Source organism: Malaclemys terrapin, chromosome 19 (assembly GCF_027887155.1).
Source record: "Malaclemys terrapin pileata isolate rMalTer1 chromosome 19, rMalTer1.hap1, whole genome shotgun sequence".
NCBI classification, from domain to species: Eukaryota; Metazoa; Chordata; order Testudines; family Emydidae; genus Malaclemys; species Malaclemys terrapin.
In genome coordinates this window covers 19,649,474-19,664,517 of record NC_071523.1, presented here as the reverse complement: position 1 = coordinate 19,664,517, position 15,044 = coordinate 19,649,474, and the positions used below count along the sequence as shown (strand labels likewise).

General features: G+C 45.4%; 1 protein-coding gene across 2 annotated transcripts in view; it reads right to left on the bottom strand.

Annotated features, from left to right (window-relative positions):
• Positions 1 to 14,207, bottom strand: part of TP73 (tumor protein p73) — a 74,452-nt gene extending 60,245 nt beyond the window's left edge. Inside the window, exons 1-2 of one of the 2 annotated variants that reach the window (XM_054009484.1) lie at positions 14,125 to 14,207; positions 1,858 to 1,953 (exon numbers count right to left, since the gene is read on the bottom strand). In XM_054009484.1, the coding sequence (XP_053865459.1) occupies positions 1,858 to 1,916 (59 nt within the window). In that variant the 5' untranslated portion in view covers positions 1,917 to 1,953; positions 14,125 to 14,207. Of the gene's footprint in view, positions 1 to 1,857; positions 1,954 to 9,018; positions 9,108 to 14,124 lie in introns of those variants that run through there. The other variant, XM_054009483.1, reaches the window with a different exon arrangement.
• Positions 14,208 to 15,044: the final 837 nt, after the last annotated feature.

Genomic DNA, 15,044 nt, shown 5'->3' with positions numbered 1-15,044 from the left:
CTGAGAAAAGGAGATGACATATCTTCAGCTCCCCCATGCAGCTTTCATCAGTCCCACCCAATAGCTTGGCTTTCCCTTGAACTTTGACCCCCTTCAGCCTTTTGTTTTCCCAAGACAGGGCTGCCCCCTTGAGCACATTTCACTTAGACAAATTGATGGACAAACAAAGCATAATACTCAGAGGACTTAGAAGTTGTCACTCAATAGCGATCGATTAGCCAGGCAGGGCATTTCTTCCTTCCGGGAATGGCTTTAAGTTATAGAACCGCTTGGAGGAGAAAATGAAATGGAACCAGTCCTCCTTCCCTATTTGATCAGGATGCTAAGTATAGCGGCCAGAGAGGTTGCAAAAGCCGTGGTGCCGTTAGAAAATGCTGTGTATTTAACTTTGGAATGCTCGTTTCTTAATCAGGCAGACCCTGAGTGGTATAAGGCCAGAGAGAGAACCACTACAATAGGAGTGGGTCTTACCTGATCCATCCAGCAGAGGGCACATACCCACGGGCCTGTCCGTCACATCCACCTCTCCCACTAAGCAGGGGCTTGATCCAAAGCCCATTAACGCTAGTGGAAAACCTTCCCATCGGCATTGGAGCCCTGTGCAGTATCGTCCAGGGCACTGTGGCAACACGACTCCATTGGAGCCACATGAACCGGGACGCCTCACGGCAGCAGCTGCACCCAGGGCCCCCAAGTGGGGCTATGAAGGAAAGATAATGCAGCCCAGGACTGGACGCTCTTGTCTGCCTAACCTGTGTGGGACTAGAGGCGGACAATGTGTATCCCTCTTGCCCTGCCAGTCTCCACCCACTTGCCCCAATGTGGAGTCTGGACCACACAGGGAGGACTCCAGGGTCTTGAGTGGAGGGACAACGCTGCAGAGAGAGCTGAGCGGGGAGAGCCATGTGTAGAGAGCACAATCCCTTGTGAAGACGGGCAAACTCTCCAAGCAGCCATATCAGCTAGAACAACCTAAACTAGCCTATGCCAGCTTCCCGCGGCAGCACTGTGTGAACCAGCCCTGCTTTAATTCTCTGCAGTCCAGTACGTGGGCCAGTGGAGTGTGTGTGAACCCTACAAAGGGCTGAAACAGGCTGGTAAGACTCGATGAATAGAGGCAGGCAGGAGAACAAAGCTGGGCACAAGCTTGGCTGCTTCCATCTCAGCAGAACTTAAGTCCCTTTGGCCGTCACATCTTCCTAGTTTCTTTTGACTTTCAATGAGCACTTCCAAATAGTCCCCTCCAAACAGTAACGTTTGCTACAGCAAAAGGAAGTGCCTGGGCGTTGACCTTCAATCAGCAAGGGGGAGACCAAATTTGAGCTTTGCTGCAGTTATTTTTTGCAGCATTTTGAAACGCATCATTGCATTTGTGGTGCAGATCTAGAGCATTAGCGCTGGTGGGGTGGGGTGGGGTGGGGTGGGGGTAGGTTCAAAAGCAGCAACGAAAACAGGAGGGCAAATTTTGGGTGCCCAGGTTCTTGCATGTGCAAGTTATGGACCAGATCCTGTGAGGTGATAGGTGGTTTCTCGTTCAAGATGTTCCACAATCTCTGCTCTCACTGAGTTGTCTTATATCAGGACCTCCACTGATGCAAGGAGACTGGGCTGGTAAAAAGTAGTCTGAGCAGACAAATCTGAGCTGTTTTGCAAGCAAAAATCTGAACATGAAAAATTCATGCATGAAAACATGGGCATGCAAAACTGGGCTTGCAGCTTAAGAGACTGGGTAGAGGTACCTATAAAAATGTTTCCCTTTTAAGTCCTCCTCAACAATATGAGTCACTAAGCATTAAACAATGATGGACCAATTATTTCCCAGAACAAGTATTAGCACAACGGTCAAGTAGCACTTACAGTGTGCTCCAGAGATGTTCAAACGTTGTTCCTTCATCAGCTGGAGAAGACTGGGACATCTTCACAGAGGGGGAGTCTGACAGAGGATAAATCACTCTGGGCCCAAAGAAAAACAGCATCATTAGTGTTGCCACAATGCATATAATCATAACAGCCTGTACTTACACAGCACTTTTCAGTCAGAGGTTCTCTAAGTGCTTTACAAAGTGTATATACGGGGTGTGCTCTGAGCATGCAGGGGGGTGGAATAGACGATCAAATGGTTCTTTTCCATTTCTTTATTTCCAGGGCCTGCACGGTGAAGCTCATGTATAATAAAATCAAGATACAATAAACTCAGTTTAAGATAAAGTAGATTGAAAGTCCCATATTGAGCCATTACATCACAGCATGTGGATAACAGTGGGCTCTAATTTTAGGGGGGGAAATGGAGGATCCCACTGGATATAACCCATTGCTGAAAATCCCCCACCCTCGGTTTTCTCACTGGCTCCCAGTTTTGCTCTGCCACAGCCCCTGGTGGAGTACAGCACTCTCAGACGCGCCCGGGGAGCTCACGTGTAGCTCCCCAGTGACGTTGCACTTGGAACCAGAGCTCCATAGGACTCATTACATTGAAATGTTGCCACTTCCTCTCCTGCCAGCATTGTAATCTAGTCCCAAGTCTGGCAGAGCTCAGGCCTCCAGAGGTCGTCAGCGTGTGAAAGAAAGAATTAGTAGCTGCCTTTCCCATTCGTTTGGCACCGCCAAGTCCTACAAGCCCAGGCCTGTTCAGTATGGGTCACCAAGAGAAGGGGGAGGAGAGAGAAGCAATCTGTCACTTCATCCAGCCTTTGGGTCCTTATTCAGCAAGATCATGTGAGACTCTCAGGAGGTTTCTGAATGGAGGGTTTCACTACGTACTCCACAGTAGTACCGACCTGAGGCGGCTCTGTCACAGGAACGCTGCTTTGTTATGATTTAGTACTTGAGTACAAGGCAGCAGGACTTGGCTACAGCACTGGCCGGAGATAATGAATTGCTTGCAATGGGGGCACCCAAACTTTACCCATCTGAGGGCTGCCATGCTTTAATCAGGGGGCAGTTTGCACAGGAAAGAGGAGATTGCATCCACCTTCATGCTGAATAGTGAAGTATGGAGAGCAAAGACTAGAGGTTCCAGCATGCAGTGTTCCATCTCAACCTGAGAAAGATGGCATCCCCTCTCCTAAACGACTGCTAGTGAAGTCTGAGAGCAAAATCTGGCTCTGTGTCTGTGAACCTTTCATTCATCTAGATGTCATTTCAAAGAGCCAAGACATTCAACACCCCCCCCCCCCCAGGAGTGAGGGGTTGGAAATTCTAAAAGACAGGAAATTCTTTCTCTTCTTGGAGCTAGAGCCTCAGCTAGTGTAAATTGACATAGCTTCACTGAAGTCAATGGAGCTAAGCGGATTCATGGAGCTACGCCCTTCAGTGGGGCTTTCTGATAAAGCTAAAATAAATAGCGTTAGGACATGAAATGTGAAACCAGGCTGATGAGATGCTATTCTCAAACCTCTGCTTGAAACTATCCTTGTATTTTTAAATTAATGCCGCACATGGTCAGTCATATGGAGGTGCCAGATCTCAAAGAGTTGTACCATAATTGTATATTTTTAGGCAGGCTCCACTCTACTAGGACAACGAGTTGCAATCAGCAATGCCTTGCTTTCTCTCAGTAGAATACCAAAGCCCACAGATACCAGTGATGGGCACAGCATAAGAACCAGAGAAGAACAGAATCGATCATTACCAGCAATAGAAAGGGAAGGATGAGCTGTGCCAATGATTCCATATAAACCAATTTTACTGTCACTTTAAGAAACAAACAAACAACTCTGAAAAGCTCAGCACTAACTGATGAATCAAATGTGTTTTGCTGGGTTGAAAATGATAACAAAACACAGCCAATAATTTACAGACAGGGACTCTCCAAAGCGTTTATATTAGAGATTCCGTGCATGGGGGCCCTATGCCGCAACTAGAAATTAATATAATTAGTTACCATCTGCCGGCCCTTCAGCGGCCTACAATAGGAAATAAACTGAGGCCATAGTAGAGTTCCCAATGAACTCATCATCATTGACACTAATTGGCTCCCTCACTGACAGTCTTAACAGAGAAGCCAAGGATTGGATGAGCCAGGGAGACTGAGGGCCTGATCCAAAGTCAACTGAAATCAATGGAAAAACTCCCACTGATTTGAATGGGCTCTGGGTCAGACCCTAACTGCCTTACCCCTGGGTGGTCCAGAGCGGGGTTGAGGCTCTGTGGTGAGGATATGATGGGGAGGTTGCTCTACCTCTGCCCATGCCATACCTGATCTCTAGAGAAAGAGATCGCCAGTCTCCCGGGTTGTCAGCTTGTCTCCTTTCATGACCACAAAATCAACTTCCGGTTTTAAAGAGAGAGCGAGAGAGCAGTGAAGCAATGGAAATGTTCCTTCGGCAGCCCTCTGGCTGATGGGGCTTTCCCAACTGTGCTATATTTCCGGAGATGTCATCACCATTCTGTATGCTTCTAAATATACCGAAAACTTGGAAGGGACTGATGTACAGTGGGTGCTTGGATTCCAACCCATCTCTAATAAATACTGGCTCCGTGACTCCCATTTGAGAAGGTTACAATAAACTTTATTAAAGTGTCAACTGTTGCTTCAGGCAGCCTTCTTTAGCCAATGGTGTGCTCTGTAGACAATTATTCCTAGTATTCACCTCAGCCCTAACCGTCTGACTACTCATTTCCATTAAAGACCACTTACAGTTGGGAATATCATTTGCAAACATATTCACTGAATATTTGTTGCATTTTTCTCATAATTATTATTTACCCAACCTGAGTCACAAATGTCATTGCCTTCAAATTTCCCTTTCAAATTCAAACAAATATTAATTAATAATGTTTGCACTGATCAGCAAGTGCAATAAAACACAATGGAATCAGACACAATCTCACATCACAGCTCTTTGAATCTGGGCTCTCTGGTTTGAACACAGGCTCTGACCCCACCATGACATGTCTGGGTTTGGGGGTAACCACAGGAGTCCAGAGTTTACAAAGCTCTCCTTAAACTAGACAATATTTTGTATATATGACTATGGGAGTTACTACCTGTGAGTCATAGCAAATGTAACATGACAATATTAATATCACTTTGAAAGCCAGCCCTGTCCTCATGCAGCCCTCTACAAAAGTGCACATGTGGTAAGCCAAAAATATTATCAAAAGCAATTTGATCTCCAAATGCTCCTGCAATTCTAATACTAAGATGCTCATTCAAAGGAACATCTCCAAACTTGTATCAGATTGTTATTAACCTTAACTAGTAGGAGCAGAATGTATTGTTCTTTATTAGACACTGTTCAACAGCAATAAGCTATAATAAAAACATTCTTAGGAAGCACTTTTATCCAAAGCTTTTCTCCATTAATATTAATCCTTCTATAGCACCACTCACTTGGGATTACAAAGTGTTCTGCCAGCATTAATTTAGCCTCATAACTCTCCTGTCAAGAAGGTAAAGTTTATTATACCCAATATACAGATGGGTAAACAGAGAAGAAAAATAACTCTGCTACCCTCACAATATAAGCGAGCGGTAAAGCCAGAACCCAGATGTCTGGAGTTTTATTTGTCAAGGTATTTCTATGCCTCTTCCACCCAACACCTATGCACCTCACAAATATGAATAAATGTATCACATTATAATCTTTGTGTGAGTATTCTTATCTCTACTTCACCACCCTCAGGCCCAGACTGAGCGCCTTGCTCCCTCCTCCAGAGAACATTTTCTCGCAGGTAGTTGTTGACAGACCTCATCTTCTAAGCAGCCCATTTGTGGGATGTGTGGGGCAGGTGCATTTATCAATCCTGTGTTTTCCAGCGCTTCCAGCAAGCAGAAGGTGACTGCCAGTGGCCTCATGCTATTCTCTGCGAGGATCATCGAAGTCACGTTCTTACCATGGGACTAGTGTCCGTTTAGGAAAGGACCATGACCCAGAGTCAGTGTGTGTAAAGCCTAGGGGCTTACATGGAAACTAGTGCCAAGTAGGAGACTCCTAGGCGACATTGCAAGGTCAGGAACATAATGAAACCAGGAGGCGCACTGGTATTTTTCTTCAGCTGCCCTCATGGAAATGATGGACTCAATATGCCCCCAGAGTTTTCCGCCAAAGCAAAGGATTCGAAAGAGGAAAGACAAAGAGTTTATAGGCCTGAAAGGAAGCAGAGGGTAACGGCTCAGGAAGAGAAAGAGAACATGTCGATACGGTGCTTTAGTCCTTATCAGTGTAAATTTTAGTCTGCACTAGCATGTCCCACACTACCTGGCCCACATGTAGTCTACTGGCATGCACTGAAGTCCCTAGTGCTTTTAACGTAATAACGTTGGGTCCACGTGGACCAGTTAGTGTGCGACATGCTAGTGCGGACAAAAATGTACACCCCTCTGGTGTGGATTAAAGTACCATGTAACAGACAAAACACAGCAGGGTTTATTGGGTGGAGAAAAAAACTGTCCTAAGACCACTAACAGTCTCATCGTATGGCCAAGAAATGGGGCTGAAATTGTCAGGATTTATTTTACACTGTGGTTTTTCTTTGTAGTTTAACAAAATATGGTGATCAGTCTGAAGTAATTCCCTCACTCCCCATGTCCATAATACTCAGCACCCACCAAAATGCCTGCAGATTAAAACAATCTAAACTGATCTTGATTAAACACTTAGATAGTTTGTACCAAATTTTCAAACAGGGGGCTCAATCTTCACCTGGAGATTCTGTGCATACATGCAGTGACTGGTAAATGTGCACATAAAAATGCACATTTGTGACTGCAAAATAAATACACACCAGCACAAGTATCAGAGTGTGCAGTACTCATTGTACACATACAGTTATATTTTCCCATGTGCTCTCACAGACCTTACAGTGAAAAATTAGGCCCTGCTTTGCAAATTATAGATCTGTGAGCATATAGGCAAATCTCAACTGTTTCAGACAATGGGATGCTATTAGAAAGTAGGCAATCCACCAAAGAGATCTTCCTTATTAGTTTCAACATTGGACCACTTTCGACAATATGTTGGGGATCAGCTGCCAGAACTCTGGCAATCCGGATTGTCAGCCAGGGTGAGTAGAGAAACTCAGCTCTGGTGGGGCCTGGCATGATTCCAATGGTAGCTTTTGACAGCACGCTTGGATTTGCTGCAAGTCACTACGAGCCGCTATGTGACATAGGCATGCCTAGACCTGCCCAGACATGTCCAGGCAGGCTTATTACACCTATGTCTGACCAGATTCTCGATACTTCACCAAAGTGGGGGTGGTGTGTGCTCTCTGGCAAAAGCTAAGAATAGCTAATCGTCATGGTTATTCTGAGAGGTTTGTATGGGTAATATATTAAGGGCTGTGTAGAATATTATGTTCCAAAATTGTTGGAGATGATGCCTGTCACCTAAGGCCAGGTGGGTCTCAGCTAACTCAATAAGTGAGAACAATCAATATCTTTCAACTCAGCCCAGCCCTGAGTTTATAGTCTGGACCAGATGCAGGCCTGAGCATTGACAAAGACCAAGAAAAGACACTGACTAGGGGCCCTCAGGGCTGAGCTGAAGTTAATGAAAGGCCCTGATTATGAAAAGAGACAAAAAGTCTGAGGCTGCATAGAAGAAGAAGAAGAAGAAGAAAGGGCACAAGATGTTATTCGTTACTGAGGTGACAATCTGCCGGTGTGCGCATCCCATGAAAAGTGGATCCCACCTCTCTGGACTGGACCAGTGCTGTTAGGACTGACCACTGGGTGAGAAATACTTTATTAGATTGGAAGGGAACTGGTTAATAAGTACAGGATCTCAACTGAATTTTATATTTTATGTAACACTGTAACCTGGTGGTTCCAGTCCTTTTACCTGCATCTATTTTGGATCTTTATCTTAAGCTGTGCTAAATAAACTTCTGTCTGGTTTTACAGTGGACACGACCCAGTGCCTTGCGCTGAAGAGAGCACTGAACTGAGGGGAGGCTGATGGATGGGGGTACACTGCTTCCAAGGGGGCGATGAATCTGTGTGCCTGCCTTGCGGGTGTCCAGAAAACGAAGGCCTGGGCACTCGAGTGTAACAAGGTGGTGTGTGCGAGAGATGAGCGGGGCTCGCAGAGCCTGGAGCACTTGTGCCGCCAGCGGCCGGCGGAGTTGGAAGGATTTCCCGTGGTGGGCACAGATAAGTCTCTCTCATGCTGTGAGCAGGAGGTAGTGATCCAACGTCACACCCTGTAAATCTATATTTTCATGGCCATTTCCAAATCCAGACATAAATGTTCAGGGAGCACAGGCTCGATCACTGTGCCCCACGGATTCATCTCCCTTAAATCCATCAGAAAGACGCCAGCATTTCCTGGAGCCACTAGGCTGCAGCCATCTTGGACTCTGCTGCCTTACACTGCCTGGAGCCATGCTGCAGAATCATTCAGTTTCACTTCCTTGCCTTTCCCCTCCACGGACACTGGACCCCATTTATATCCAGTTAGTGACATATCCCCATCCCAGGAACGTTGGGTAACCTCTTTCAGGCAGAAGGCCAGTATTACCACCTTATAGCACCTTCGTATTATCATCTAGGACTAAGAACCTAAAAACTTCCTGCTTTTCGATCTCAAACTGCAGAATCTGGAAGCAGCAGCTTTCTAACCAAGTGAGCTATTGTTCTTAGTACAGAGGTACCCCTTCTGGCTCAGGGATTCCTCTGGTCGTCCCCTTTCTCTCTGTGCTTGCCCTGAGTCAACTTGAAATGTAAAGGATTAAAAAAATGACTGAAAATATCACATTGTAAGTTAAAAATGAAAGCAGCCTGAGTATTCTCTTTCAGCTGATCCTAGACCCTGGGGTTCCATTACCTTTGTGTCTTGTCTGTGGGATACAATGTCCACACATTATTATCCGGAGGGCTTTTCCAAAGCAACAGTGGACTCTTTTGCTACGAATTTAGCCACAGTAGGATTCTATTTGTTGAAGTCCCATATCCCCCCGCTCCATTTTCATAAGAGAAAGAAACTTTGTGCAAGAAAGGAACATGGGCTGCAGCTTTAAGAGAAAGCGTAGAACCATTCTGAGCTGCAGTAGGGCTTTTCTTAGCAACCTTACCCTGGCTCCATGCTGCCTTTCTCCGTCCCAGGAATGAGCAATCTCAGGACTGAGCTGCACCTTCTCTTTCAGCAGGGAGAGCACAGCAGCAGCACCCACTACAATGTGGTCATAATGGGTGACACGGTTTCTAACCACGTGGTTCGAGTCATTTTCAGATGAAAAAAAAAATCTGAATATTTTAAGGGCGTTTTTGGAGTTCAGAAGCCTCATCTGTGTTTGCAAAGCCACGCTAGTGTCTCTGTACAGCTCAGAGCTCCCACTAAAACTCCATGGTATAAACTCTATGGTATAAACAGAGGCTTGGGCTATTAATATTGTTACTACACTCGTCGGTGCATTTGCCAATTCATTTGCTGTAAAGGAAGTGGTAGAAACCAGGACAGAGTGTGGCTGAGTAGTAATAATAATACTTTGACAGCCTGGAATGAAAGGCAGAGAACTGCAAAGTGCTGTACACCTATTAGTAACTCCAGAAGTCTTCAGCAATGTTAATGGCAGTACAGCATCCTCTAAAACAGGGGGTCTCAAACTTTTTTTGCTGGGACCCCTTTGAAAATATGTGATGATCCCCCCAAAAAAGTGATGACCCCACTCCCCATGCTATGCCACCCTTACTTCTGCACTGCTGCTGGCGGCAGCGCTGCCTTCAGAGCTGGGTGCCCATTCGCTGCTCTCCGGCCTCCCAGCTCTAAAAGCAGTGCAGAAGTAAGGGTGGCAATACCGTGACCCCCCCTACAATAGGCTTGCGACCCCCTTTTGGGTCGGGTCTCCCCAGTATGAGAAACGCTGCTCTAAAATGAGATATAATTTTACACCATTATTTCTAATTAATGACAAAATTATTTAGGCTTGAGGGAATGTCTGTAACACAAGATTTAAACATGTCCTTGCAGTAAGATCCACTGGAAGGGGAAAGTGTCCCAATGCAAATTGGTGATGATCACTTAAATTAATTAAAAGTGAACTGGGAAGAGCCCTAGAGAATAATCCTGTATTGCTAGAGAGGAGTGGGCTAGATAATCTAACAGGTCATTTTCCTCCCTTCTTTCTGGAGCGCTATGGTTACAGCACTGTGAGGTGGGGAAGTAAGGAGTAGTATCCCCATTTCCCAGATGAAGCTCTGAGGCAAGAAGTGACTAAATCAAGGCTACACACACAGTCAGTGTCAGAGCAAGGAACAGAACACAATTATCCTGATTCCCAGTCCCGTGCCCATGTCATTAGTTCACACGATACCTGGGATTACATAATGAAGTTGATGTGGTTTTTCTCCTGATACTGTATAAACACTGCTGCTGTATTATAATGCACTTGATACTCAATGATAGGGAAGGGAGCAGATATCAGTGGCTCCGTTAACGCAGCTAAGTCTGAGGCAGGATAGTAATATAGTATGGGAGAGTTAGTGTTCATTGACAATAGGCATCTCGCTAGTTACATGTTTTATTTAGGATTTCACTGAAACCAGGTCTCTAGATTCACTGGTTGATCCTCTCTGGAGTTTTCAGTGTCAGATGAAGTCCCAGAGGACTGATTATGGGCTGTAGAGATTTTCATGCCTAACTCACTGGGTTGAGTACACCCAGGTGGGCAGGAATGGCCAAACATTGTTACCACCTGATGGCTGGCTGGTGGGCTACCTTGTCCGTCCCTGCCCAGTTAATGTCCACACCAGGAAACTACCATGCAACTGGCCCTTTGCTGACAATCTCAAAAGACACCAAATAAGCCATGGAGATTAAACTCCTCTCTCGTTCTTTAACATGGTCCCTCTTGATTAGGATGAGGTTTCTCGGCAGAAGAACCCTCACATTACCTCTGCCCCTGCTGGGTGTGTGATCTATGACTAAACACCATAGACCAAATCACCAAAGCCATCAGCCCAGCACCTGTTAGCAGCACTGAAGTCACTTTGTCAGCTAAAGTCTCTAGGTAGGGCTGGTGTTTGGATGGCCAGTACTGGGAAGCTTTCTGCAAGGGAGAGTGCTCTGGCAAAAAAACCCAAATTGAAGACCCTTGAATTTAGGGGGAATTTAGACCCAGAGCCAAACTGTGCCTTTGAAAGCCCAGTAAAAACATGTCTTTGCCTGGGGAATGCTGCAGCAGGGGATCCTCTGCCTTCTGCATGTCTGTGCACCATGCAAATTGCAGGGAAAGTGAAGAGTTTTACTAGACATGCAACTGATTTGAACGCCCTTAACTGTCTACCAGCTAAATGTGGCTGATGAACGGACATTGCTGGCTGCAGTTGTCCCCTCTGCACGCTGTGGGGGATGGGAGATATTCTCCAGAGCAGGGCACATGGCAAATTTGTCTCAGGCATTTAAAAGGGCACAGAATTTAACATGCATATTTGGGTTCTTTGGCTGCTTTAATCCAAGGTTACTGGTGCATTTGTGCTTGTGTTTTCATTCAAAATGGAGGCTTCCACACCAGAACCCCCTTCTCAAACTAACCCCACCCCTGCAGCTGCTGCTGCTTTCCTCTGACGCTAGTCAATGCCTTATAGGAAATTCCCTGAGTCGAGAAGATTAGAAATAGCTGGGACAAAAGCAAATCTTGCTTTAGTTTGTCTCAATTCAACATGGTCCCCTGACTGGTAAATAGCCAGGGCTGCCCTTCTCACATGGAGGCACTGGACTTTTGGACTTTAAAGTTTGTGGAAAGACTTTGGTTTGTTCCAATTGGCTTGATTTGTTCTGTGGATTTATCATCCATGTGAATTGCCTGCACAAATGGTTTCTAAAGAAGTCCTTTAGACATGTTTAGAAACACTCAGTCTCCTTGAAGAACCCCCTCCGGTGTAACTTTGGTTGTATTGTACATTCCAAGTAAATCTGATTAATATTTTCCACCGAAATGACCTCTCATGCCAGTGTAGCCCAAAGAAAGTGAATCAACAACATGCCCCAGGAGTCACTGATGTCTTTGGAGGGGAAAGAAGTGGTACTTCAGGAAAATACAATAGCTGAAACTGGAAAGCCACAGCCATGATTAATTCGAATTTAAAAACAGATTTTACTTAGAGGATGACTTCAACCAATGGAAACCATGCAATTCTGAGCTAGGGCTGATACTCGGTGCACACTTCCCTCTGCCTGCATGATGGAGAAGCAGTCTTAATTTTCAGTACCTTATTGTTAGCAGAACCTGTGTGTTGTACCCCACGGCATAATCACTGAGTATCTTTTTGTAGTTGCTATTGTTAAAAATTTTCAATTCCTTTGTTCAACAATGTACAGAACATAAAGGATAATGTTCTCTCCTGTTGGTATGATTTTGGCTGTAAGTCTGGTTCAGATCTAATACCATAGCAATGGAGTTGTTCTGGCATCTATTCATATTACAACGCTACCCAAGGGCCAGGCCATAGTAGGTGTCTCTCAGAGATATTTGACGTAGTGTTCTAACTCCTCCATTATCCTTCTGTGCAAAGGAAACCTTCAATTTTACCACCACATATATCCTTGTTCCACACAGACTTACTTTTTTATGTGTAATGAGAAAACTCCACTGCTATCAGCATTCTAAAACAGCATGGTTCTGAGACCTCACGGAGGCTTGGCTCTCCACTGCCCTGCTCCATCGTTTGTAACAGTGCCAGGTGAGTGCACAATGAATACGAAATGCTACCATTCTGATCCGGTGACATTCTACACCCATTGTGCACTGGTGTAAGCGACTGTGCAAGGTGGAAGGCCACAGGGGGAAGGCCACATTCAATTCCCATTACCCAACAGCCTTCAGGCATGCCCTGAGAGGAAAAGGCCCATGCACAAACAGACTGTATGCCCTAGGTATATCAGCACCACTGGGGCAACTAGTAAGAGATAATTGGGCAGCCACGTTTCTGAAAAGGGAGTGCTGTCTGTCTAGTGGTTAGAGCAAAGGATTGGGGTCCGGACTCCTGGATTCTATTTGCAGCTCTCCCACTGACCCGCTGTGTGGCCTTGATGTCATGTGAATCTCTTTGTACCTCCTCTTCCCATCTGTAAATGGGAACAATGATGCTCACCTGAACCAGCGGTGGTTGAGAGAATGAATTAACATTGGCAAAGTGCTTTGAGATCCTCAGGTGATAATTCATGACTATTATAATTAATCATATGCTATTCAATTCATATCTGGAACATGGAGCTTGTATGAATTGACAAGAGATACTAAGCTTCACTAAAGCACACTGGAGTCTCAAATTCTCTGTTAGTGCCCATGAGGACAGAAGCAATTTGCCTGTCAGTGTGCTTCGCTACCATGAACCGCAGGGCCTTTTTCATGTTTTTTCTAGCTGTCTCCTCAGCCCGAGGTAATGCTGTTCCTTGGCTTGCTGTTCTCAGGTTTTACTCATGCACGGCCACCTCCTAAGACAGGCACAATACGTACTGTACTTTACGGATCCTGTGCCGTGTCCAGTTTATAACAATTGTTTCAACAGGTCAGCCATGCAGTATCATAAGGGAGTAGATGATGTTCCTCTTTCACGCACTGAGCACTGGCTAACCCATGATGCCTCCTACAGAGGAGGAATTATTCCTCTTGTGATGGGAGAACAGAAGAAATTAAAGTAGCCCCAATTATTCAGAAAACAGCCACCACGGTGATGAATCCACAAACGAGATTAGATAGGTGAAATGGGAAGATGGACTGGTACATAGAGAAGCAGAAAGAGAAGGAATCTCCGGGAGTTTTGTGATGGGAGAGCAAACTAAATTAAAGTAACTCCCCCCTTCCTTAGGTCTGGCAGCTAAATTCCACCTCTGAGTATAAATGTGAATCCACTGAAGTCTACTATTGTAGCTCTGGCGTGACACAACTTCCCTCTGTCACCATGTAGGTGACATGGCACCGGGCATCTATCTATCCACAGCACAGGATTTTTATCTGAGTCTTTGTTGCTATTTTTCTCCACCAGTGCTATAACTTTGGATCAAAGACGCATTGGATCAAAGTATCCAAGATGTTTAATGTCATATAACTACTCTAGGGAGCAAAGCAGCCACAAATCATCCTCCAGATGCCATACTGAGAAATCCAGAGAGAGACTGTGCTAAATAAATCTCTCACACACACACACACACACACACACACACACAAAAGGCCCCCTACCTGCTCTGTAGCCCTGAGAGTTTTGAGTCCCCCCGGAGGTCTCCAGCAGACAGGGGCGGCCTGGTATTGTGAATCTACGTTATTTGCTGCACTACAAGCAAGTAGCGTCCCGGTCGCCTAGGCGATGACATTGGAGCTGTTGAAAGCTATGTGAAAAGTGTGGCAAGGGCTTGCGCTCTCCTTCCTGGAACACAAGGGAGTTACAAGGGGGTGGGGAACGCTCAGCCAACTGTGCCTGGGAATTAAGATGGTCACTTAGGCCAAGCAAGGTTGGCTCATCTAGGGCTCCAGAAATGCCCATCCATTCAGTACCATTGAGCAGCAGAGTGCACTGCCCTCATAGTAAATATACCCATGAAAGGAGAGTCTCTGTTTTATTAGTGTTTAATCAAATACTGTGAGAATGAGGCTGTTATCACAAGGAGATAAGCTCACGCTCAGAAGCCGAGGAGTTTTCTCTCTCTCTTCAGACAGTTGCTGAATAGTATAATTTATCACAGGCACGTGGACTCCAGTGACATCTGAATGCTGGTGGGAAAAACTGACCTGCCAAGCTGTGCCTAGAGCAGTCACCAGTAAAGACCACTCCATTTCTGATTGAAAACAACAGGCAATGTCCACCTGGAAAGCCCTGCAGAACCTCCAACTAAGACGCTAATTATCTTTGCATTACAAAATTGTTGAATAACTTCTTATGTCTCTTGTCCCTGAGTTATCAGTTTTGCTGATGTTTATGTGCTTAACCCCATTCAAACACTTGAAAAAGGAAGCTGAAGTGTATTCATTATTTTAAAAACATCATTTGAACTTGTTTGCTTATCCCCACTCAGTGTCTACCAATAACCAAAAGTCTGTACTTAGGCATCCCCAAAGCATACTTAATGGGACAGACTTCTGTCTGTTGTTAGAATAGTCAGATC